This window comes from Budorcas taxicolor, chromosome 1 (genome assembly GCF_023091745.1).
Source record: "Budorcas taxicolor isolate Tak-1 chromosome 1, Takin1.1, whole genome shotgun sequence".
NCBI lineage: Eukaryota > Metazoa > Chordata > Mammalia > Artiodactyla > Bovidae > Budorcas > Budorcas taxicolor.
The window spans coordinates 7,077,010-7,100,699 of record NC_068910.1 but is presented as its reverse complement, the minus strand read 5'-3'; the positions used below and the strand labels follow the sequence as shown (position 1 = coordinate 7,100,699).

At 48.2% G+C, this 23,690-nt stretch overlaps 1 protein-coding gene across 1 annotated transcript in view; it reads left to right on the top strand.

Annotated features, from left to right (window-relative positions):
• The window catches only part of SLC6A20 (solute carrier family 6 member 20), a 42,774-nt gene extending 19,464 nt beyond the window's left edge, over window positions 1-23,310 (top strand). The window contains exons 6-12 of the mRNA XM_052643069.1: window positions 3,058-3,168; window positions 4,056-4,297; window positions 5,469-5,631; window positions 17,775-17,979; window positions 19,841-20,000; window positions 20,606-20,771; window positions 23,161-23,310. Of these exons, the coding sequence (XP_052499029.1) occupies window positions 3,058-3,168; window positions 4,056-4,297; window positions 5,469-5,631; window positions 17,775-17,979; window positions 19,841-20,000; window positions 20,606-20,771; window positions 23,161-23,310 (1,197 nt within the window). The remainder of the gene's footprint in view (window positions 1-3,057; window positions 3,169-4,055; window positions 4,298-5,468; window positions 5,632-17,774; window positions 17,980-19,840; window positions 20,001-20,605; window positions 20,772-23,160) is intronic.
• The last annotated feature ends 380 nt before the right edge of the window (window positions 23,311-23,690 follow it).

Genomic DNA, 23,690 nt, shown 5'->3' with positions numbered 1-23,690 from the left:
TATCTGCAAATGTGGAGACTCAGTGTTCAGTTCAGTCGCTCAGTCGTGTCCGACTTTGCGACCCCATGAACCGCAGCACGCCAGGCCTCCCTGTCCATCACCAACTCCCGGAGTTCACCCAAACCCATGTCCATTGAGTCAGTGATGCCATCCAGCCCTCTCATCCTCTGTCGTCCCCTTCTCCTGCCCTCAATCTTTCCCAACATCAGGGTCTTTTCAAATGAGTCAGCTCTTTGCATCAGGTGGCCAAAGTATTGGAGTTTCAGCAATGAGGCCATCCCTTTTCCAGATCACTGAGAAAGTTGCTAAATGAGGACATGTCATGACATGAAAACTTACTATTTCCTCAGCTTAAGCCATGCCCCTCTCCATGACAAAAGTACCCCAACAGCTGTTAGTTTGTGGCGTACAGCAGTGATTCAGTTATGGACCTTCTTTTCATATTCTCTTCCATTATGGTTTATTACAGGATATTTAGTGCATCCTGGGCTAGACAATAGGACCTTGTTGTTTATCCATTATATATGTATATATCTTATAGTTTGCATCGGCTAATCCCAGACTCCCAGTCCAGCCTTCCCCACCCTCCTTTTTCCTTAGCAACTGCAACTCTGTTCTCTGTTTTGTAGATAGGCTCATTTGCGTCGTATTTTAGATTCCACGGATAAGTGATATGACATGGTATTTGCCATTCTGACTTACTTCAGTTAGTATAACTTCTGGGTCCATCCATGTCGCTGCAAATGGCATGATTTCATTCTCTTTATGGCTGACTCATAGGCCATTGCTTCCATATATCACATCTTCTTTATCTATTCATCTGTTGATGGACATTCAGGCTGTTCCCACGTCTTATCTGTCATGAATAGCGCTGCCGTGAACGTAAGGGTGCATGTATCTTTTTTAATTTTAGTTTTGTCTGAATATATGCCCAGGAGTGGGACTGCTGGGTCATATGGCAACTCCATTTTTAGTTTTCGGAGGCACCTCCATATTGCTTTCTCTAGTGGCTGTACCATCTTACATTCTCAGCAACAGTGTGGGAGGGCTCCCTTTTCTCCACACCCTCTCCAGCATTTGTTATGTGTAGACTTTTTAATGATGGCCATTCTGACCGGTGTGAGGTGACGCCTCATTGTAGTTTTGATTTGTCTAGTGACCAGCGACGCTGAACATCTTTTCATGTGCCCATTGTCCATCTGAGTGTCCGGGAAAATGTCTCTTTAGGGCTTCTGCCCATCTTTGGATTGGGTTGTGTTTTTTTGCTGTAGTTGTTACTGAGTCATAGGAGCTCCAACAGCTCTGTTTATGGGGGTGAATTTTGTTAAAGCCTGTGTGCTGTGTGTTGGCCTTCTTTGTTGGACTCTGCTTTCTTCCCTTCCAAGGTTTGTTTTCAGATTATTCACAAATGGTTTTCCCAAGTAGTTTAGGCTGGATCACACATCCAGCAATCCTTCTAGCTTCCCTGACTGGGGAGAGGTGAGCCAGCCTGGTCTCGACCTAAGAGAGCTGCCCAGGAAGTGTGCTGACCTCCGGGGGCAGGTGGGGGCTACCAAGGCCTGGCTCCGTGTGTCCTCCGAGCATTCCCTGGTTAGACACTGGTCACCCCTCCCCTGTGGTCTCTTGATTTCCTTCAGCTCACTAGCCAGATGCCCTCTTTTCACTTTCCCACTCCCATCTTGAACCTGGTTTATCTTCATGTAATCTCATGTGGGTGCATTACTCATCTCAAGTTACAATATCCTCACTTAAGCAATCATAGAAGACACACCCAACGTCTGCCTGCCATCCCCAGAGTGACAGGGCAGAGTGCCACTCAGGTGTCCTTGGAAATTCATGGGAAGATAGTGCCACACCTCAGTGGGAGTGGAGGGCCGGGTGCAGCTGGGCTTGGGTCACCGGCTCTGATTCTCACAGGGGGACCAAACATGAAGGGAACTGGTTTTACTTAAAAAAAAAGAAACAAACCCCAAACAATCCCCCCCACCAGAGAAAATAACCAAGCAGACAAAAAAACGTGCAGAGTGTTTGAAAAGGGGCTCTGGTGCACATACGAGCTGATCTGCAGGAAAGCAAACTCCAGCCCCGTGTGGGCATCCGTGCACTTGAAGGTCTCTACTGTAAGACTCTGTGGAAAAGCTGCCCAGCGTTGAGAGACTACTTCCAAAGCTACCATGAAAATCAAAGATAAAACATCAGTGAACCCATGACATACGTCAGCAGGGAAAGAACTGGTTGACAAAAAAAATCCCACTGATATGCACCTTTAAAGCCCATGGAAGGCCTCTCTCACCTTCTGAGGTGGCCCACACTCTGTATGTGGGGTGCGCTTCCCTCTAAATAAATCCACTTCGTACCTGAAAAAAAAGAAAAAGCCCGTGGAGGCGAGGCCTTTCATAAAAACCATTGCATTGCTATTGTATTTTTCACAGGCACACCAAATGACACTGCTTTCCTTTATATACTCATGGCCAAGCTTGCCTCAGGCCCCAGTCCTGGGGGTACCTGACCTTCCTCCAAGCTCCTGTTTTTTTTTTTTCCTTTCAGAGGTGATATAAATCCTGTGTGACTGCTTCCTGCTCTGCTTGGGCCACGAGGGAAGCTCAGAGATCAGTCTGGCTCAGAATCTGGGTAGCACCTCACCTCTTCTGTGAGCCTCCTTTTCCTCGGGGCACATCTTCCTGGATTGCCTACATTTTCTTTTTACACAGATATCTCATGATATTCCTGTGGGAAGCCTTAAGTCCTTTCTGGAATAAGGTTGAGTTGAAGGGAGGCTGGAGGACAGAGGTTTCCAGGACCTGTTCCCTCTTCTCCACTGAACAGGAGATTTCCTGGGGGTCCCACACGTGGGCATCCATGTCCACCACCCAGTTCCCCAAACTCAGAACCCGTGTCTGACCAAGAACCACAATACCTTCCCAGCTGTTGGTTGCCCGAACAGCCAAGATGGTGCCATGGCGTTCCGTGGGGATGGCGGGTCTGCCTTCGTTGGGCCTAAGGGCCATGTAGTCCCTGCTTCTCCAGGGAGCTGACTCTGTGCTCTGGTGCCCACAGGTGGTATACTTCACTGCGCTGCTGCCCTACTGTGTGCTTATCATCTACCTGGTCAGGGGCCTCACGCTCCATGGAGCCACCAATGGCCTGGCGTACATGTTCACTCCCAAGGTATGGGCTGGAGGGGAGGGGCCCCAAGGGTACCCCCATTTATCCCCTCACCTTGCAGGATGGGTGGAAGGGGGGAGACCAAGCAGGAGTGGAGCAGTCGTGAACTCAGGGAAGTGGATGTGAGCCCGCCAGGCAGTGAGGGTCGTGCCTTCCATGTCCTCAGCCAGGGAGCCCCCACACCTGTGGATGCTAGGGCGTGACTCTGTGCTCCACCTTCATGCTCATCCTCACTGCCCCCAACCTCTGCTGCCCCAGTCTCACCCCAAAGCCTCCACTCCAGCTGCGGACCAAGTTGTTCCCCAGGAGCATCCCTGCAGTCAGCTCACCCTCCTGCTCGCACTTCTAGGCACCCCTTTCCCTATGGAGGTGAATCCACACGGCAGGGTCCCCTGTGATCCTGTCCCAGGCACCCCACAGCTGATGCTCATTAAGAGGGCTGCTGTTGCCGTTGGGACAGGGCAGTCGTTTAGCAAGTCTGGTCCCTGGGGACAGTGTGGCTCTAGCAGCATTGCCCCTAACGTCAGGCTGGGGCACAAGTCAGCCCCAGGCACCAGCACCTGCATCCCTGGAGGCCCAGACCCGTGCAGTGCCTGGGTCATGGACCAGGGCTTCAATTCCTTTGAGAACTATTTTATCCGATACTGTCTCCTCTGGGTAAGAGGTGGGGGGGTGGGGGTGGGGGTGACGTGAGGATGTGTTTTATCCTCTGAGAACCTAGCGGGGCCAGGAGTACTGGGTTCGAGCCTCAGGCCTGCCCTGGCTGGCTGTGTGCCGCAGGCCAGTTCCTTCCCCTCTCTGCGCCCCTGCTGGTCTGAAAGCCTGGGGTTCCCATCTGGGGTTCACCCACCCTGTCCCCACTGGCTTTACCCCCCAACTGCTCCCCACAGATGGAGCAGTTGGCCAACCCCAAGGCCTGGATCAACGCAGCCACCCAGATCTTCTTCTCGCTCGGCCTGGGGTTCGGCAGCCTCATCGCCTTCGCCAGCTACAACGAACCCTCCAGCAACTGCCAGAAGCACGCCATCATCGTGTCCATCATCAACAGCTCCACCTCCATCTTTGCCAGCATCGTCACCTTCTCCATCTATGGCTTCAAGGCCACCTTCAACTACGAGAGCTGCTTGAACAAGTAAGCCTGGGCCACCTGGTGGGCCCCAGCCTCTAGGGGGCCAGTGAGCCTGCAAAGGCCTGAGCTGAAGGGCCTCTGTGAAGAGGCAGAGGCCAGAAACCAAGGGGTAGGGCAAAGGGCACTGTCTTTGCCGACCTCAATCCAGGCTTCAAATCAGAACCACTGGCGTCTGCCTGAGGGGATGAGGGCAGTTTTGCTCACTTAGCACCAATAGGGCATTCAACACGTGAGAAACGAGCATCTTCTGCCCCATCTCCCCCGCCTCAGAGGTAACCAAGAGCTCCCCAGCTGAGCCGTGGAGCTTGCAGAATCTTTCTGGTGCCCCCTTACCCAAAACATAAGAAACATCATCCAGAAGGTATGCTGTCCAGCACAGCAATCCCTAGCCACAAGGGGCTATTTACAAATTTAAATGTAAATTGAATGAACAGTAGCTAAAATTTTGTTTTGTTGTTGTTCAGTGGCTAAGTCGTGTCTGACTTTGCCACCCCATGGCCTACAGCACACCAGGCTTCCCTGTCCTTCACTGTCTCCCAGAGTTTGCTCAAACTCATGTCTACTGAGTCAGTGATGCCATCCAAACATCTCATCCTCTGTCAGCCCCTTCTCCTGCCTTCAATCTTGCCCAGCATCAGGGTCTTTTCCGGTGAGTCAGCTCTTTGCATCAGGTGGCCAGAGTATTGGAGCTTCAGCATCAGTCCTTCCAATGAATTTTCGGGGTTGATGTCCTTTTAGGATTGACTGGTTTAATCTTTTACTGTCCAAGGCACTCTCAAGAACCTTCTCCAGCACCACAGTTCAAAAGCATCCATTCTTGATTTAAGACTGGTCTCCATCTCGGTATAAGGTAATGAAATCAGCCTCTCCGTGGCTCTAGCCTGATTCAAGTACTCAGTGGCCACACGTGATGAGTGGGTACGAGATTGGAGAGCACTGATGTAGAACTCGCCCATCATCGCTGGAGTTTCTCTGACAATGCTGGTCCAGAGGGTAAAACAGCCCACCCAGCAGTGTGGGTCTGGTTCCTTTGATTATCACTGTTTCTATCTGAGGCTCCTTCAAAGCCATTTACAATCACCCTGTCCTTTAAAAGCTCACCAGTCAGCACATGCCCTAAGTGGGAGAGGGTTTGGTGACAGTGACCTTTGTAATCAGCTGCTGTGCTCTGCAGGGTGATTCTGCTGCTGACAAATTCTTTCGACCTTGAAGATGACTTTTTGACAGCCAACAACCTGGAGCAAGTGAAAGATTACCTGGCGTCTGCCTACCCCAGCAAGTACAGTGAGGTGTTCCCACAAATTAAAAACTGCAGCTTGGAGTCGGAGCTGGAGACGGTAAGCTGCTGGCAAAATCTTGACTTGCTTCACCCACACGCTTCACAGGGGCCTTTACCCCTGCCCATGAGAAAGGGCAAATTGAGGGGTATACACACCCCATGAATATCAGGGAAAACTCTGAATTTTCTTCCCTGTGCCTCTTAGAGGACGAGCACCCTGCCACCATTCTCCTGGGTGCTGCACGGGCGTCCCAGTCACCACACAGTTCCTTTGGGACCCCTGTGTCCTTTGTTTCTTTAACTTGGCTCTTTTTAAAATTTAAAAATAGAAGAAAGGATGAAGAGTAATTAAACACCCACTTGTCCACATCTCAGAATGAAAAATGTAAACATTTTGTCAATTTAAGGCTCAGATTTTCTTTTTTACGTAAAAGGAAGGAACATTTTCGGGACAAAGGTAGAATTCTCTGTTACTCTCCCGAGCCCAGAACCTTCGTTTTGACGACTTTATTACCCATATATATCATGAGTAATGTTGTTTTTCTTGGCAGTTTTTAAGTGGAAATAAGTGGTCCTAAGAGAGATCTTTCTCATTCAGCATTTTATTTGAGATTGCTCTATGGGGATACATATGGACTTCCATTCATTCAGTGTAAGAGTGACATTTTGTTCTATCATAAATATCCCACACTTGATTGAACCTGAGCCACCAGCACTGGAAGCCTAGAGTCCCCAGCTGGACCTCCAGAGAATTCTCTATGAACTTCCCTACTGATTTATTTAGGTTTTTCAAAAAACTTCTGCTACAAAAATCACTCTGACATACATTTTACAGAATTAAATGGCTATGCTTGGACCTCTATTTTTAAAAATGTTAAAAAAAATTGAACTCTGCTTGATTTCAAATCTGTTATTATAAACATCACAGTGATTCAGTTACACATAAATTTTTTTTCATATACTTTTGCGTTAAGGTTTATTATAGATTATTGAATACAGTTCCTTGTGCTTTAAGTATTACCTTGTTTATCTAATATATCAATAGATGTGTGTGTGTGTGTGTGTGTATGTATATGTAAGTTTTCCTCTCCAGGTTCTAACTCCCAATTCAACCTTCTTCAGAATCCCCCGCCCAGGCAATCACAAGAATATTCTCAATGTTTGTGGCTTTCTTCTTTCATAGAAAACTTCCTTTTAGTCATAGTATTTTTTAAACTATTATTAATATAATTTTATTTTATAATGAGTAGAGTTGATTTATGCTATTGTGTTTGTTTTGGGTATCCATCAACGTCAAACAGTTATACATAAAAGATTTCAGATTCTTTTCAAAATCCATTTTGAGTTTATTTTTGTGTGTGGTGTTAGAAAGTGTTCTAGTTTCATTCTTTTCCACGTGGTTGACCAGTTTTCCCAGTACCACTTGTTAAAGAGATTGTCTTTTGTCCACTGTATATTCTTGCCTCCTTTGTCAAAGATAAGGTGTCCATAGGTGCGTGGATTTATCTCTGGGCTTTCTATTTTGTTCCATTGATCTATAGTTTTGTCTCTGTGCCAGTACCATACTGTCTTGATGACTGTGGCTTTGTAGAAGAGCCTGAAGTCAGGCAGGTTGATTCCTCCAGTTCCATTCTTCTTTCTCAAGATTGCTTTGGCTATTAGACATTTTTTGTATTTCCATACAAATTGTGAAATTATTTATTCTAGCTCTGTGAAAAATACTGTTGGTAGCTTGATAGGGATTGCATTGAATCTATAGATTGCTTTCGGTAGTATGCTCATTTTCACTGTATTGATTTTTCCGATCCATGAACATGGTATATTTCTCCATCTATTAGTGTCCCCTTTGATTTCTTTCACCAGTGTTTTATAGTTTTCTATATATTGGTCTTTAGTTTCTTTAGGTAGATATATTCCTAAGTACTTTATTCTTTGCGTTGCAATGGTGAATGGAATTGTTTCCTTAATTTCTCTATTTTCTCATTGTTAGTGTATAGGATGCAAGGGATTTCTGTGTGTTGATTTTATATCCTGCAACTTTACTATATTCATTGATAAACTCTAGTAATTTTCTGGTGGAGTCTTTAGGGTTTTCTATGTAGAGGATCATGTCATCTGCAAACAGTGAGAGTTTTACTTCTTCTTTTCCAATTTGGATTCCTTTTATTTCTTTTTCTGCTCTGATTGCTGTGGCCAAAACTTCCAGAACTATGTTGAATAGTAGTGGTAAAAGTGGGCACCCTTGTCTTGTTCCTGACTTTAGGGGAAATGCTTTCAATTTTTCACCATTGAGGATAATGTTTGCTGTGGGTTTGTCATATATAGCTTTTATTATGTTGAGGTATGTTCCTTCTATTCCTGCTTTCTGGAGAGTTTTTATCATAAATGGATGTTGAATTTTGTCAAAGGCTTTCTCTGCATCTATTGAGATAATCATATGGCTTTTATTTTTTAATTTGTTAATGTGGCATATTACATTGATTGATTTGTGGATATTGAAGAATCCTTGCATCCCTGGGATAAAGCCCACTTGGTCCTGGTGTATGATCTTTTTAATGTGTTGTTGGATTCTGATTGTTAGAATTTTGTTAAGGATTTTTGCATCTATGTTCATCAGTGATACTGGGCTCTAGTTTTCTTTTTTTGTGTGGCATCTTTGTCAGGTTTTGGTATTAGGGTGATGGTGGCCTCATAGAATGAATTTGGAATTTTACCTTCCTCTGCAATTTTCTGGAAGAGTTTGAGTAGGATAGGTGTTAGCTATTCTCTAAATTTTTGGTAGAATTCAGCTGTGAAGCCATCTGGACCTGGGCTTTTGTTTGCTGGAATATTTCTGATTGCAGTTTCAATTTCTGTGCTTGTGATGGGTCTGTTAAGATTTTCTATTTCTTCCTGGTTCAGTTTTGGAAAGTTGTACTTTTCTAAGAATTTGTCCATTTCTTCCACGTTGTCCATTTTATTGGCATATAGTTGCTGATAGTAGTCTCTTATGATCCTTTGTATTTCTGTTTTGTCTGTTGTGATCTCTCCATTTTCATTTCTAATTTTATTGATTTGATTTTTCTCCCTTTGTTTCTTGATGAGTCTGGCTAATGGTTTATCAATTTTATTTATCCTTTCAAAGAACCAGCTTTTGGCTTTGTTGATTTTTGCTATGGTCTCTTTTGTTTCTTTTGCATTTATTTCTGCCCTAATTTTTAAGATTTCTTTCCTTTTACTAACCCTGAGGTTCTTCATTTCTTCCTTTTTAGTTGCTTTAGGTGTAGAGTTAGGTTATTTATTTGACTTTTTTCTTGTTTCTTGAGGTATGCCTGTATTGCTATGAACTTTCCCCTTAGCACTGCTTTTACAGTGTCCTGCAGGTTTTGGGTTGTTTTCATTTTCATTTGTTTCTATGCATATTTTGATATCTTTTTGATTTCTTCTGTGATTTGTTGGTTATTCAGCAGTGTGTTGTTCAGCCTCCGTATGTTGGAATTTTTAATAGTTTTTCTCCTGTAATTGACATCTAATCTTACTGCATTGTGGTCAGAAAAGATGCTTGGAGTGACTTCAATTTTTTGAATTTACCAAGGCTAGATTTATGGCCCAGGATGTGATCTATCCTGGAGAAGGTTCCATGTGCACTTGAGAAAAAGGTGAAATTCATTGTTTTGGGGTGAAATGTCCTATAGATATCAATTAGGTCTAACTGGTCTATTGTATCATTTAAAGTTTGTGTTTCTTTGTTAATTTTCTTTTCAGTTGATCTGTCCATAGGTGTGAGTGGGGTATTAAAGTCTCCTACTATTATTGTGTTATTTTTTATTTCCCCTTTCATACTTGTTCGCAGTTATCTTACATATTGCAGTGCTCCTGTGTTGGGTGCATATATAATTGTTGTATCTTCTTCTTGGATTGATCCTTTGATCATTATGTAGTGTCCTTGTCTCTTTTCACAGCCTTTATTTTAAAGTCTATTTTATTTGACATGAGTATTGCTACTCCTGCTCTCTTTTGGTCTCCATTTGTGTGGAATGTCTTTTTCCAGCCCTTCGCTTTCAGTCTGTATGTGTCCCTTGTTTTGAGGTGGGTCTCTTGTACAACATATATAGGGGTCTTGTTTTGCTATCCATTCAGCCAGCCTTTGTCTTTTGGTTGGGGCATTCAACCCATTTACATTTAAGGTAATTATTGATAAGTATGATCCCCTTGTTATTTACTTTGTTGTTTTGGGTTCGAGTTTATACACCCTTTCTGTGTTTCCTGTCTAGAGAAGATCCTTAAGCATTTGTTGGAGAGCTGGTTTGGTGGTGCTGAATTCTCTCAGCTTTTGCTTGTCTCTGAAGCTTTTGATTTCTCCTTCATATTTGAATGAGATCCTTGCTGGGTACAGTAATCTGGGCGGTAGGTTATTTTCTTTCATCACTTTAAGTATGTCCTGCCATTCCCTCCTGGCCTGAAGAGTTTCTGTTGAAAGATCAGCTGTTATCCTTACGGGAATCCCCTTGTGTGGTATTAGTTGTTTTTCCCCTGTTGCTTTTAATGTTTGTTCTTTGTGTTTGATCTTCGTTGATTTGATTAATATGTGTCTTGGGTGTTTCATCTTGGGTTTATCCTGTTTGGGAATCTCTGAGTTTCTTGGACTTGGGCAACTATTTCCTTCCCCATTTTAGGGAAGTTTTCAACTACTATCTCCTCAAGTATTATCTCATGGTCTTTCTTTTTGTCTTCTTCTTCTGGGACTCCTGTGATTCAAATGTTGGGGCATTTAACATTGTCCCAGAGGTCTCTGAGGTTGTCCTCATTTCTTTTAATTCTTTTTTCTTCTCTGCTTCACTTATTTCTACTGTTCTATATTCTACCTCACTTATCCTATCTTCTGCCTCTGTTATTCTACTGTTGGTTCCCTGCAGAGTGGTTTTGATCTCATTTATTGCATTATTCATTATATACTGACTTTTTAAATTTCTTCTAGGTCCTTGTTAAACCTTTCTTGCACCTTCTCAATCCTTGTCTCCAGGCTATTTATCTGTAACTCCATTTTGTTTTCAAGACTTTGGATCATTTTCACTGTCATTATTCTGAATTCTTTTATCAGGTAGGTTCCCTATCTCTTCTTCTTTTGTTTGGTTTGGTGGGCATTTATCCTGTTCCTTTACCTGCTGAATATTTCTCTGCCTTTTCATCTCGTTTAGATTGCTGTGTTTGGGGTGGCCTTTCCGTATTCTGGCAGTGTGCAGTTCCTCTTTATTGTGGAGGTTCCTCACTGTGGGTGGGGTTGTAAGGGTGGCTTGTCAAGGTTTCCTGGTTAGGGAAGCTTGTGTTGGTGTTCTGGTGGGTAGAGCCGGGTTTCTTCTCTCTGGAGTGCAATGAAGTATCCAGTAGTGAGTTTTGAGATGTCAGTGGGTTTGCTGTGACTTTGGGCAGCCTGTATATTGAAGCTCGGGGCTACGTTCCTGTGTTGCTGGAGAATTTGCATGGTATGTCTTACTCTGGAACTTGTTGGCTCTTGAGTGGTGCTTGGTTTCCGTGTATGTATGGAGGGTTTTGGATGAGCTCTTATCAATTAATGTTCCCTGGAGCCAGGAGTTCTCTGGTGTTCTCAGGATTTGGACTTAAGCCTCCTGCCTCTCGATTTGTCTTATTCTTACAGTAACCTCAAGACTTCTCCATCTATACAGCACCAATGGTAAAACATCTAGGTTAATGATAAAAAGTTTCTCCACAGTGAGGGACATCTGGAGAGGTTCACAGAGTTACAGGGAGACGAGAAGAGGGAGGAGGGAGATAGAGGTGACCAGGAGGAGAACAGGTGGAATCAGAAGGGGAGAGAGCAAGCTAGCCAGTAATCAATTCCCTGAGTGTTCTCCACAGCCCGGAACACACAAAGAGCTTCACAGAGTTGGGTAGAGAAGGGGGAGGGAGGAGATAGAGGCAACCTGGTGGAGAAAAAGGAGAGACAAAAGAGGGAGAGAGCAATCAAGCCAGTAATCACACTCCCAAGTAAAAATGGGTACTGAAGATTGGGTTCTTAAAGGTCAAAAGTGATAACAAATACCAAAAAGCAAAGATTAAAAATCTAGAGGTTAGACTCAAAAATACAATATTAAAAAAAACAAAACAAAGTCACAGAAATTATATATATGAAGTTTGCTTTAAAAATAGGGTCTTTTTTTTGGCAAGGTAATAGATTATAAAAATGAAAATTAAAGGAGTAATAGAGGACTTAAAAATAAAAAAAAATTTTAATTTAAGAAATGATAATAGTAAAAATATATCTAAGAATTTCTCTGGAGCTGTTGTGGACAGTGTGGGGTCAGTTCAGTTTCAGGTAGTTCCTTGATCCGGCTTACACTTCTGGAGATCTCTAGGCCCCTTGCAGTGTAGTCAATGCTAACTACAGGGTTTTAAGCTGTTGCACCTGCCCCTTCCAAAGCGGTTCCCTCTGTTTATTTTAGCTTCTCCTGTTTGCTGGTCTCTTCAGTGTTTAACTTCCGGCCTGACACAAGGGGGAGAAGGTGGTCACTTATTTAGGCTCACTTGTTCAGTCGTGCTGTGGAGAGGGACAGTGGGAACAAATATCACTGGCGCGTGGGGAGTGCGCGCACTGTCAGCCGCTCTGGGTTTGCCCCGCTCACGGCGTGGGGGCTTTCATGGTCTACGCTGCTCAGGCTCTGGGTTGCTCTGCCGGGAACTGTCTGAGGCGGGCCCTGGGTTGCCTGCACTTTCCAGGTCTAAGCCGTTCAGGTTCTCGGGTACTCCACAAAGGCGCAGACTCAGCTGGGCCTGCGTTTTGTGCCCTTCCCAGGTCCGAGCAGCTCAGGTGACCAGGTGCTTGGTGAGCGCAGTCGCCCCCAGGTGGGGGGGGGGGGTCTTATCACCTCCCCCGCCCCAGCCGCTCGGTTTTCTGGGTGTACAATGGGCGCACCTTCTCAGGTGTGCTGTGTCTCCTGGGGAGCTGATCTCTGCTGCAACCCTACAGGCAGAGGTCAACCGTCCAGAATCCCAAGAACTCTCGGTTAGCAGCAGAGCCTGCTTGCAGTTGGGTAGAGGATGCCTCTCTGGGGCCGCGATTGCCCCTTTCCAGCTCTGGATGCTCCCCCGCCCTCCGCTTGTCTCCCGCGGAGGATGGGCCGGTCTGCAGCCAGCTAGCTCTCCTCTGGTATTCACTCAGTCCTTTGTTCTGTGAGCGGGCCTGGCAGTGCCTCAGGTTAGGGCGTTTCGCGGGACAGTTCTTTCTCTTTCTCGCTATCCCACAGTTCAGGTTGCTATCTCAGGTTAGTTCCCTCAGATTGCCCTCAGGGCATTCGTGCCTGGTCCTTACCCTAAGCAATGCAGCCCACCCTCCCTGTTCAGCCCCCCGCTTGCTGGTGGCGGCTGTGAGTTGCTGTTAGGCATGTAATCTGTGGGGTTTAATTATTTTTCCTCCCGGTTATGTTGCCCTCTGGGATTCCAAGATTCCCCACAGACCCGCCGGTGAGAGTGTTTCCTGCTGTTTGGAAACTTCTAAGACTCCCTTCCCGGGACAGATCTCCGTCCCTACCTCTTTTGTCTCTCTTTTTATCCTTTATATTTTGTCCTGAAGGACAGATCTCCGTCCCTACCTCTTTTGTCTCTCTTTTTATCCTTTATATTTTGTCCTGAAGGACAGATCTCCGTCCCTACCTCTTTTGTCTTTTTATCTATTTTGTCCTACCTCCTTTTGAAGACAATGGGCTGCCTTTCTGGGTGCCTGATGTCCTCTGCCAGCGTTCAAATGTTCTTTCGATGAATTTGTCGGGGAGAAAGTGGTCTCCTGGTCCTATTCCTCCACCATGTTAGGACCGCCCCCAACCCCCGTATCCATTTTAAAGTTACAACTATAAATGGCGTCATATAATACTTGCAATTATCTGGCAAACTTGACTAGTATGGTCACCTCTGGTCCATCCATGTTGCTGTAGGTAGAGATCTCATTCTTTGACCCAACAGTCCGTCATGTGGCCGGTGCACATCTTCTTTTGTGTGTATTCTGAAGGTGGACAGATGGGGGGTTCACATGCCTGTTGCAGGTGGATGGGAAAAGGCCAGTGGACTCCGTGTGTGACTGTTGTCAATGGTTTTCTCTTTGGACAGACAAGCAGGAGGGGCATTGCCGGACCTTCGGGGAGCTGCACCTTTCCTTTCCTAAGGACCTTCTCTACTTCTCTCCATACTGGCTGTGAGAAATTTACCTTTCCACGTATACATTGCACAGGGTCCCTTCTCTCCAGGCCCCCTCCATCATATATTCTGTGTAGTCTCTCTAATGACTGGTGCCAGGGGATACCTCCTTGTAGATTCCATTTGCATTTCTCTAAGCACTAGAGATGCCTCCCCCGCCACCCAGGGGTTTTAAAAAGAAAAACACAGGTTGAGTGAACTTTCCCCTTTTGAACTTGGTTTGTCGCAGGTTGGTCCATTTTTGAATTTGTCTTCGATTACCTCATGCAGTTTCTTGAGAGCTATGGTGTTTCACAGCCCCTGAAGCCTTTTTGCATGTTAAATACCCAGAAGCACAGGGTTTAAGGCTGTTGCTTCTAGAAACGGCCACAAGGCGGCAGCACTTCTGCATCAGCTCTCTGGTAACCTAAGTAACCAGAGTCTGGAGAACGTCCTGTTTCTTGCCTGTCAATCAGGTGGAAAGTGCCCTAACAGACACCCAAGGGCTTGTGTCTCATTTCTCCTGGCTCCATGAACTTCTAGACAGATCCCAACACCTGCGCCAGTGGTATGCAACTGAGGGAGTGTAAGGAAGGAGGCTAGAGGTACCTATTCACCAGAAGCCATGAAGACTGGGGGGCTTGCTCTCCTTGCCCAGGGAGTCCACCACCCTTTAGCTGTGTGAGACTTGGTTTACCTGTAGGATGGCTCATGGTTTACCTGCAGAATGGCTCGACTGTATTTAGAGATCAGGGTCCCATCCAGAGGAGACCAGGTACTACAGGTCCAAGGTGGCTTGTATGCTGGCTGTCCCATTCTCCCCTGGTCACTGGGGCCCATGGCTGTCAAAGCAGGGATCCAAGCCCCCTCTGCACTCCAGGAGATGAGCCCAACCAGAATCATGAGGCCTGAGTGAAACAGAGGAGGCGTTTTTACACTGCATTTTTATCTTCTCCTGGAATATGGTCAATAGGAACTGGATTCAAGTTCACATCAAGGACCGATTTTTCTTTTGATTCTTTTGTGACGGTGTTTGTAGAGTGAGTAGAGTTGTCTGTGCTGTGCAGTGGGGCCTCATTAACTGTCTGTTTACATTTGTTTGTATGTAAGCGTGTACCAGTTCAGGCGAACCTCGTGATTTTTGTCTCCAACCTCGCCATCATGCTCCACCAGAAACTCTAAATTTTCTGTCTGAGGGTGGGTGTTTACATTTCCCTGTCAATTAGTTCAGTTCGGTTCATTTCTAGTTTCCACCTAGAAGTGATATCATCAGCTTGGTCTTTCTCTGCCTTACCCGAGTTAGTGAGGCCTTCTCCAGGTCCAGGCATACTGTTGTCAATGGTGTGTTGTAGTTTGGTTTTCTGAGTAACAGCCTGTTGTATACATGGGGTCGTCTTTGTATAAGATGTATACGTATGTAGTCTTTGTTGTACTATCGCTGGACAATAGTTTGCGTGCTGTGCCCGTTGCAGGTAGATGGGAAAAGGCCAAGGGAGGGAGTGGGTGGTCTTCACTGTAGCTCTTCTCTTTGAACACGAAAGTAGGAGTGCTTGGCCAGATGTGCGGAGCTGTAGCTCTCCTTTCTTAACGAGCTTCTTTACTTCTCTCTATACTGGCTCTGAGCAATTTACCTTTCCACGAATACCTTGCTCAGGGTACCTGTTCTCCAGGCCCTCTCCATCATGTATTGTTTGTAGGATTTTTGATGATTTGTGTCAGAGGTACCTTGTTGTAGATTTCATTTGCATTTCTCTAAGCAATGGAAATGCTGAGCATCTTCTCAGGTGCTTTAAAAAGAAAAACACAGGTTGAGTGAACTTTCTCCCTTTGAAACTGGCATGTGGCAAGCAGACTCTTACGAATTTTTCTTCCATTACCTCCTACAGAACTTCATGAGAGCTGTGGTCTTTCACACTCTCCAAGCTTTTTGCTTATTAAGTACCCAGAAACATAGGTCTTACCTTAGGGTCACAAAGAGTCAGACAGAACTGAGTGACTTCACTTTCAACATTGGTTTTAAAGTTGTTGATCCTAGAAACAGCCACTGTCAAACTTGGGATCCAAGCTACCTCAGGGCTCCAAGATATGACCCCAGCCCAGACCAGTTAGGCCTGAATGGAAAAGAGGGGGCATTTCTAAAGTGAATTCAAGTTCTGAGGTGAATGGGAACTGGACTCAGATTCAAACGTACATGGAATGACTGTTGTTTGGATTCTTTGGGACATAGTTATTTGCAGAGTGAAGAGAGTTGTCTGTGTTCCACTGCAGGGTCTCCTAAATCATCTATGTTAAACATATATACAAATGCATGCATCAGTGTGCAGCTGTGAACTCCGAGCTCGTAATTCCCCTCTCCACCCTCCCCATCTTATCCCTTTGAACAGTTTGTTTTTCTGAAATTGGCTGTTTCCATCTCCTGGTGTGTTATCTTGTCCGGGTCCATCCAGTCTAGTCAGGCCTGTGCTGTTACTCGGTTATCTGAGCAGCAGTCCATTGTTTATATGAGGCCCATCTTCTTTATCCTTTCTTCTGTCGCTGGGCATTCTGGTAGTTTCCATGCCTTGCCTGCTGCAGGTAGATGGGCAAAGGCCAGTGGAGCGTGTGCGTGTGTTTCCAAAGGACGGTCTCCTCTCCCCACATGCAAGCAGGAGTGGGGCTGCCGGAGCTTTAGGGAGCTGCACCTTCCTTCCCTAAGGGCTTCGTCACTTCTCTGCATACTGTGAGCCACTCAGCTTTCCACAAACACCTTCCTCAGAGTCGCTTTTCTCCACACCCTCCCCGTCAGATACTGTGTCGTCTCTTTGATGACAGGTACCAGGAGATACTCTTGTAGATCTCACCTTCCTTTCTCTAAGCACTGGAGATACTGGGCATCTTTCCAGGGATTTTAAAAAGGAAAGCACACGTTCACTCTTCTTCACGCTTTGGCGCAGCCTTGTCGCCAGTTGGCCCTAGTTGATGTTTTCGTCCCTCACGTCCTGCAGTAATTTCTTGGGAGCCTGGTCACTCACAGCCCCTCAAGCCTTGTGCACATTAGGTACGCACAAGGATAGCGTTTCAGGCTGCTGTTCGAGGAGACGGCCACAAGGAGGCAGCACCTCCCCCCAACTCCGCTCACCAGGGCAACCAGAGTCGGGGAGAAAGCCTTGTTCCTGGGATGTCAATTAGGTCGCAAGTACCCGAATAGACATCGAAGGTGGGCCTCATTTTCCTCTCCCCATGAAGCTCTAGACCAATTCCAAGCCCTGCACCAGTGTTGTGGTTCGCCAATTCTGAGGAGGAGGGCAAAGCTACCTCTGCTCCAGGAGCCATGAAGACAGGCTGGCTTTCCCACTCACTCTGCCCCGGGACACACCATCCTCTGGCTGTGGGAGGCTTGGGGTACCTGCAGGAAGGCTCGTTTGGAAATAGAGACTGGGTTCCCATCTAGGGGATACTAGGAACCACAGGTCCGCAGTGGCCTCCTTGGAAGGCTGTCACTTCCTGCCTTCCTCAGGTGGTCGGGGGGGACTCATGACTTTCCACTGAGGAATCCCAGGCACCTCAGGTGCCAGGATATACCCCAGGCTTAATCAGTTAAGCCTGATTCCAAACAGGATGCATTCTTAACCTCTCACAGGAACTGGACCCACCTTTCCGTACGCCTGCAGTGATTCTCCTCCACCTACTTCCGTATGCTTCTGTGTCCTTAGCTGTGCCTTCACCATCTCAACTCCTAGGTCACCTCCTCAGTCCCGATTAGGAAGCAACAATTATTCCAAGCTGTGAATACTTTATTAGTAGAGAATGATATAAGTTCTGGCAGAAAAAGCACACTCAGTGTTTGAAGCAGTTAAGAGTCAGGTATGAGGTCTCGACAGGTTACAATTCTCTCTAGCTTGGGTCAAGCTCGGGTGCTGCTGTGTAGATGGAAGATCCAACCTCAAGATGTGGCTTCTCCTCGCCGATTTCAAGGTGCCCCAAGTACCTTAGCAGCAGGGGTCTTGAGGGAGTCCTAACTTCCCTGGGTGTGTACCTGTGTGTTCCTGCCTCGCACAGGCTGTCCAAGGCACTGGCCTGGCTTTCATCGTCTACACGGAGGCCATCAAGAACATGGAGGTGTCGCAGCTGTGGTCCGTGCTCTACTTCTTCATGCTGCTGCTGCTGGGCATTGGGAGCATGCTGGGCAACACGGCCGCCATCCTCACCCCTCTCACGGACAGCAAGGTCATCTCCAGCTACCTGCCCAAGGAGGCCATCTCCGGTGAGTGGGCCAGGCACCGAGGCGGTGGGGCTCGGGGGGCCGAGCAGAGGCGCAGTCCTCAGGACGCACCTGCTGGGAGTCCTGCCGCAGCTGTCAGGCGCTCTGGGAACGTAGTTCACCCCACGTCTGGCCCTCCACATCATGGGCAAGTCAGGTGGTCACCCCAACCTCCAGCAAAGGCCAGGCTCCCCACCATGGCCCTCCAAGCTCTCCAGGCATTCGGAGAACCTGCTTTTGTCTGTGCTGACCTAAGAGTAACAATGACAATTTGTACATTTCTTAAGCACACTCTCAGCGACCCACCACCGAGTCAAGGTACAGAGCCTTTCTCTCCTGAGGGCCGCTTCCCGCTGGGCCCAGGCGGCACGCCCCGCCCCAGCAGCCGCCTCTGCTGTGAATGCTGCCGTCTGAGGTCGCTCCTGCTCTCACACTGCAAGCCAGGAACGCACACTGCACTTACCCTGTCTGTTGTCGCCATCCAGACTCAGTCTGTGAAATCCACTCTGGTTCAGTTCAGCCCAGTCGACTCTGCGACCCCATGGACTGCAGCACACCAGGCCGCCCTGTCCATCACCAACTCCCGGAGAGTTTACTCAAACTCATCTCCATTGAGTCGGTGATGCCATCCAACCATCGAATCCTCTGTCATCCCCTTCTTCCACCTTCCGTCTTTCCCAGCATCAGGGTCTTTTCCAATGAGTCAGTTCTTCGCATCAGGTGGCCAAAGTATTGGAGTTTCAGCTTCAGTCCTTCCAATAAATATTCAGGACTGATTTCCTTTAGGATGGATTGCTTCAATCTCCTTGCAGTCCAAGGGACTCTCAAAAGTCTTCTCCAATACCACAGTTCAAAAGCATCAATTCTTTGGCACTCGGCTTTCTTTATGGTCCACCTCTCACATCCATACACTCTGTGGCAAGCACTAATCATCTATCTCTCTTCTATGAAAAGAGCCATCGACAGCCCACACGCGACAACTTATCTGCCCACTCTGCTCTTGGTGGACAAGCATGCCTCTCCACTCCACTCCACCACCCATGTGCTCCTCTCCAACCCACCGTGTCTGGAGGACCCGCGGAACCCCCAAGCCCTGCCTCTGACACCATTCCAGCACATCCACAAGGGCCCTCCAGCCCCAAGCCAACTCTGCTCCTGTCAGCGCCTGCTGGCCTCTCTCAGGAGCCAGCACTGCATGGCTGCAGCCCCCCGCCGGCTCACAGCCTGTTCTCCCCTCAGGACAGCAGGGGAAGGGGGGCGCTCACGGCGGGTGACAGTGGAGGGGTGAGCGTTAGGGTCTGATACTTTTTTTGGGGTGAGGGGGAGGGTGTCTGAATTCCGTCACCGCTTCTTTCTCTGCTGTGTGATGTTGGGAAAGTTACCCGACATCTCTGAGCTTTGGCTCGCCCCACCCTATAAAAGGGGGCTCAACTCCTGCTACCTGACTCATAGCCTTCAGGAGCCGACAGGGGACAAATGCCTAAGGCGCCGTGGGATCTCGGTCAGCGTTTATGTCTCCTCTTCCCCTCTCTTCCGGTCAGATGTCAGTTCTCGACTGGGAGTCCTGCAGCTCAACTCTCCTCCCCACTAATTCACCTCCCCTGAGCTCGGAGGTTGAGTCGCTGGGATAAAGAACATAAGCAGGCCCACAGCCCTGATGAGACCACTTAGACAACAGTGCGCCCAGTTTTACCTTCTACACTGGGTCGGGCGTCCTCTGCCAGACCCCTCCCCCCCTCCCCGCCCCCCGCCATGAACGAGCGTCAGAAGTCCTGCTGACCAGCCTCCCGCCGCCTTGGCCCCCTGGGAAGCTGGGTGCACAGGCGTGGATGCAGGCGGGTAAGCAGGGGTGTTGTGGCCCCAGGTCTGGTGTGCCTCGCCAACTGTGCCATTGGCATGCTGTTCACCATGGAGGCCGGCAGCTACTGGTTCGACATCTTCAACGACTACGCTGCCACCCTGTCCCTGCTGCTCATCGTCCTGGTGGAGACGGTCGCCGTGTGCTACCTGTACGGGCTGAGCAGGTACAGCTGCGCGGGAAATGCACGCACGAAGGCCACGACTCCCAGCACTTTCTCCGTGTGTGGTTTCAACAATCCCGGAGAAGCCTCTCCAGTCTACTGTAGGACAGACACTGTCAGGCTATTTTTGAATTCAGGCAAGGGTCAAGTTATGAGAAACAAAGAGAGGGCCCGCAGACACGATGGACATCACAGTGGTGGGCTGCAGGCGCTACGGCTGCTGACGAGCAGGAGGGACGGGGCAGGGCTGCCCTCAGGGCCCCCCCGGGGCTGAGGACGGCTTCACGGGCGTCTCACCAGGTCCTCTATGCCTGCTGGCGCCAGGCGCTGCCCTCCTGTCTACAGCAGTGGCCTCCACCTGGAGGCCGGCACCAGTGGCGTGTCCTCTGATGGCCACTCACCTGTGGGCGGTCGCTTTGCCCCCTTGGTGGCAGCCTGTGCCCTTCTCCCCTCCCCCAGGACCCCTGTCCCTAGGAGAGAGGGCCCCCCACGGTCATGTTCAAGCACCAGTGCCCAGCACAGAAGCTTCCTAAGCACAGAGGGCTCCGAGGCCTGGACCGCCTGCCTCCAACAGCACTCCAGGCTTTCTCTCCCCGCTCTCCAAACAGATTTGAAAGCGACCTCAAGGCCATGACTGGACGCGCCCTGAACTGGTACTGGAAGGCCATGTGGGGCGGTGTGAGCCCGCTGCTCATCATCAGCCTCTTCATCTTCTACCTGAGCGACTACATCATCACGGGGACCCTGCAGTACCAGGCCTGGGACGCCGCCCAGGTACCTGCCACCTCGGGGGTCTCGCTTTCTGAAACCAAGTGGTCTCCAGAACGGGGGCGGTTATTTGTCACAACGGGGAATCGTCACCCAGGTACTTGCTTTCCTCAGTTGCATTAGTCTCTGCTGCAGGACAAAGTGAATCAGTCACACACGTCCTTTTTTTTGGCACTTTCTTCCCATTTAGGTCGCCACAGAGCTCTGAGTAGAGCTCCCTTTGCTAAGAGCAGGTTATCATTAGTTATCTATTTATACACCGTATTATGTATGTCAATTCCAACCTCCCAATTCATCCCACCCTGCTCTCCCGCTGATACCTCACTGTAGTTCTCATTTCTCTCGTAACTTGTGAAATCAGAGTCTTTGGTGTTTCCAAGTGTGCAATGTTTTGTTCTGGTTCTGTGAAAATTTCCTCGGTAGACTGGCAGGGACTGCAGTGAATCTGTGGACTGCTTGGGGTAGTACAGTGATTTTCACAGTAGAGAGTCTTTCAGTCCAAGAACATGGGAGATCTCTCTATCTGTCTGCGTCATCTTTGGTTTCTTTCGTCACGGTTTTAGTTTTCTGAGTACAAGTCTTTTGCCTCCTCGGGCAGGTTTATTCCTAGGGATTCTATTCTTTCTGTTGTGATGGTAAATGGAATTCTTTTCCTCTTTCCAGTCTTCTGTTAGTATACAGGGATGCAAGAGATTTCTGTGCATTAACTTTGTATCCCTGCAACTTTAACCAATTCACTGATTAGCACCAATAGTTTTCTGGTGGCTCTTTAGGACTTGCAGATGACATACTATACACAGAGAACAGTGATCGTTTACCTTCTTTTCCAGTTTGTATTTCTTTTTCCTCTCTGATCACTGTGGCTAGGACTTCCAAAACTGTACTGAATAAACCTACTACCGCACAGCGCAGGGAACTCTGTTCCCTGTTGTGTGGCGGCCTGGATGGGAGGGGAGTCTGGAGAGAATGGATACCTATGTATGTATGGCTGAGCCCCTTTGCTCTCCACCTGAAACTATCACAACACTGTTACCCAGCTTTACTCCAACACAAAAAGTTAAAAGTAAGCGTCTCAGAAACAGTCACAGAGGTATGGATATGAAGGTCCCCACTGCTGTTGTAGCAGACGCTGTCCTGCTCGCAGCATCAGGGAGCCCATCCCGTCTGTGTGGACGTGAGAGTTCATGAACTCAGAGCCCAAGTGCGCTCGCTTTCTGCTCCCTCAGATGTGCAAGCTGCCCGGCTAGAACTCTGCAAGCTTATTACCAGTCTTGGACATGTTCTTAATTTCTAATTCCGAACAGAGGAAATAAAAAGTGGGGAACAAAGTCATTAGGGGGGTGTACGCACCGATTTCAGAAGAACAGACTGAACATATACAATATACCCTTTCCCCTGATTATGAGAGAAAGAGGCTGTTATAAAGTCATAGAAATACTAATTTGAGAGGGCAATTTATTCTGTTTACATGGAGAAGCGAACACTAGTATCTCCATCTACAAATACAAAGCAGGTCTACAAAACAGCACTTCACATGAAGCCCCCAAAACAGGTAATGGGAGGAAACTGGAATAAGCACGGTGGGAGTGGCCATCCTTGGCCTGCTCCTGATCTTGGTGGAAATGCTTTCAGGGTTTCACCGAGAATGATGTTTGCTGTGGGTTTGTCGTTTATTGCCTTTATGATGTCGGGGAAGGTTCCCTCTTTGACTGCTCTCTGGAGCGTTTTTACTGTGAGTGCTGAGCTTTGTCAAAGCTTTTTTTTGCATCTGAGACACACAGAATGTAAAGAGCAACAAGCCTGTGGGCTGCTTCCCACAGCCACACTCGGCGTGGTGTTTTGGTTTACACACCGTACGTACTTTGGTTGACAGCAGGCTCCCTCGACTCGAGTGTCCTCTGGTTCCTTGGTGGGAAGGCAGCGTTTGTTGGCTTTGGGGCCTCAACTGGTTTGTTATCAATTTCGTATTTAGGGAAACATCACAAATCCTACCGACTAAGTCCATCAACCCTTCTCTTGAGACGAGAGCTGTGTCACTGGACTTAGTAGCTAACAATCCACGTGGGGGTGGGTTGAACTCCTTAATATTAAATGAAATTGAAAATCCAGCCCTCTGTCATCTCTGGCCACATTTCCAGGGGCCACCTGTGTCCGGGGGCGGGCAATCCTACGGGACAGCACTGGGCAAGGGGAGCCCCTGCCCTTCGGTGCCTCTCTTGCTGCCTTGAACACAAGCCTTTATCATTCCCATGGTTGCTCTTCACAGGGAGCCCCAAACAGCAAGCACGCTGCTAGTGTTCACCGAGGGGCACGAGGGCTGGGTCTGCCCCGGGGGTAAGGACACGCGCCTCCTCCCATTGGGGGGCATCTCCTGACACTCGGGCTCTCTCCTCAGGGTCAGCTGGTGACCAAGGACTACCCGCCCCACGCCCTGGCCGTCATCGGGCTGCTCGTCGCCTCCTCCATCATGTGCATCCCGCTCGCGGCCCTGGGCACACTCATCACACGCCGCCTCAGGCGGGGAGACCCAGCCCCCGTGGCCTGAGAGCCGGGAGCCCCGGGACCGACGCCGGCCGCTCTGTTCCAGCCCCTCACCCAAAGGTGGGCGCATCGGCTGCTGCCAGAAATCCTGACTCTGGACGCTCTCGGCCCGCGGTCTTCTCGCCGATCAGGAAGGTGAGGAGGTGACTCCCTGAGGAGGAGCCCCATCCCGCCCACCAGGCGGCCCTGTGTCCCCGCCACCAGAGGCAGGATTCCCATGGCGAGTCTGGAAGGTGGCTGCTTGATGGCAGCAAAGTCCAACAAGCAGGGCGCACTATGAACTGAAATTTTTATGAAATAAAATTTTAGCAGTTTTTTTTCTGAAGAAATCTCAGAATGTTAGAGGGCATTCATTTGTACAGAAGTTGGGAGAAGGAGTTTTCA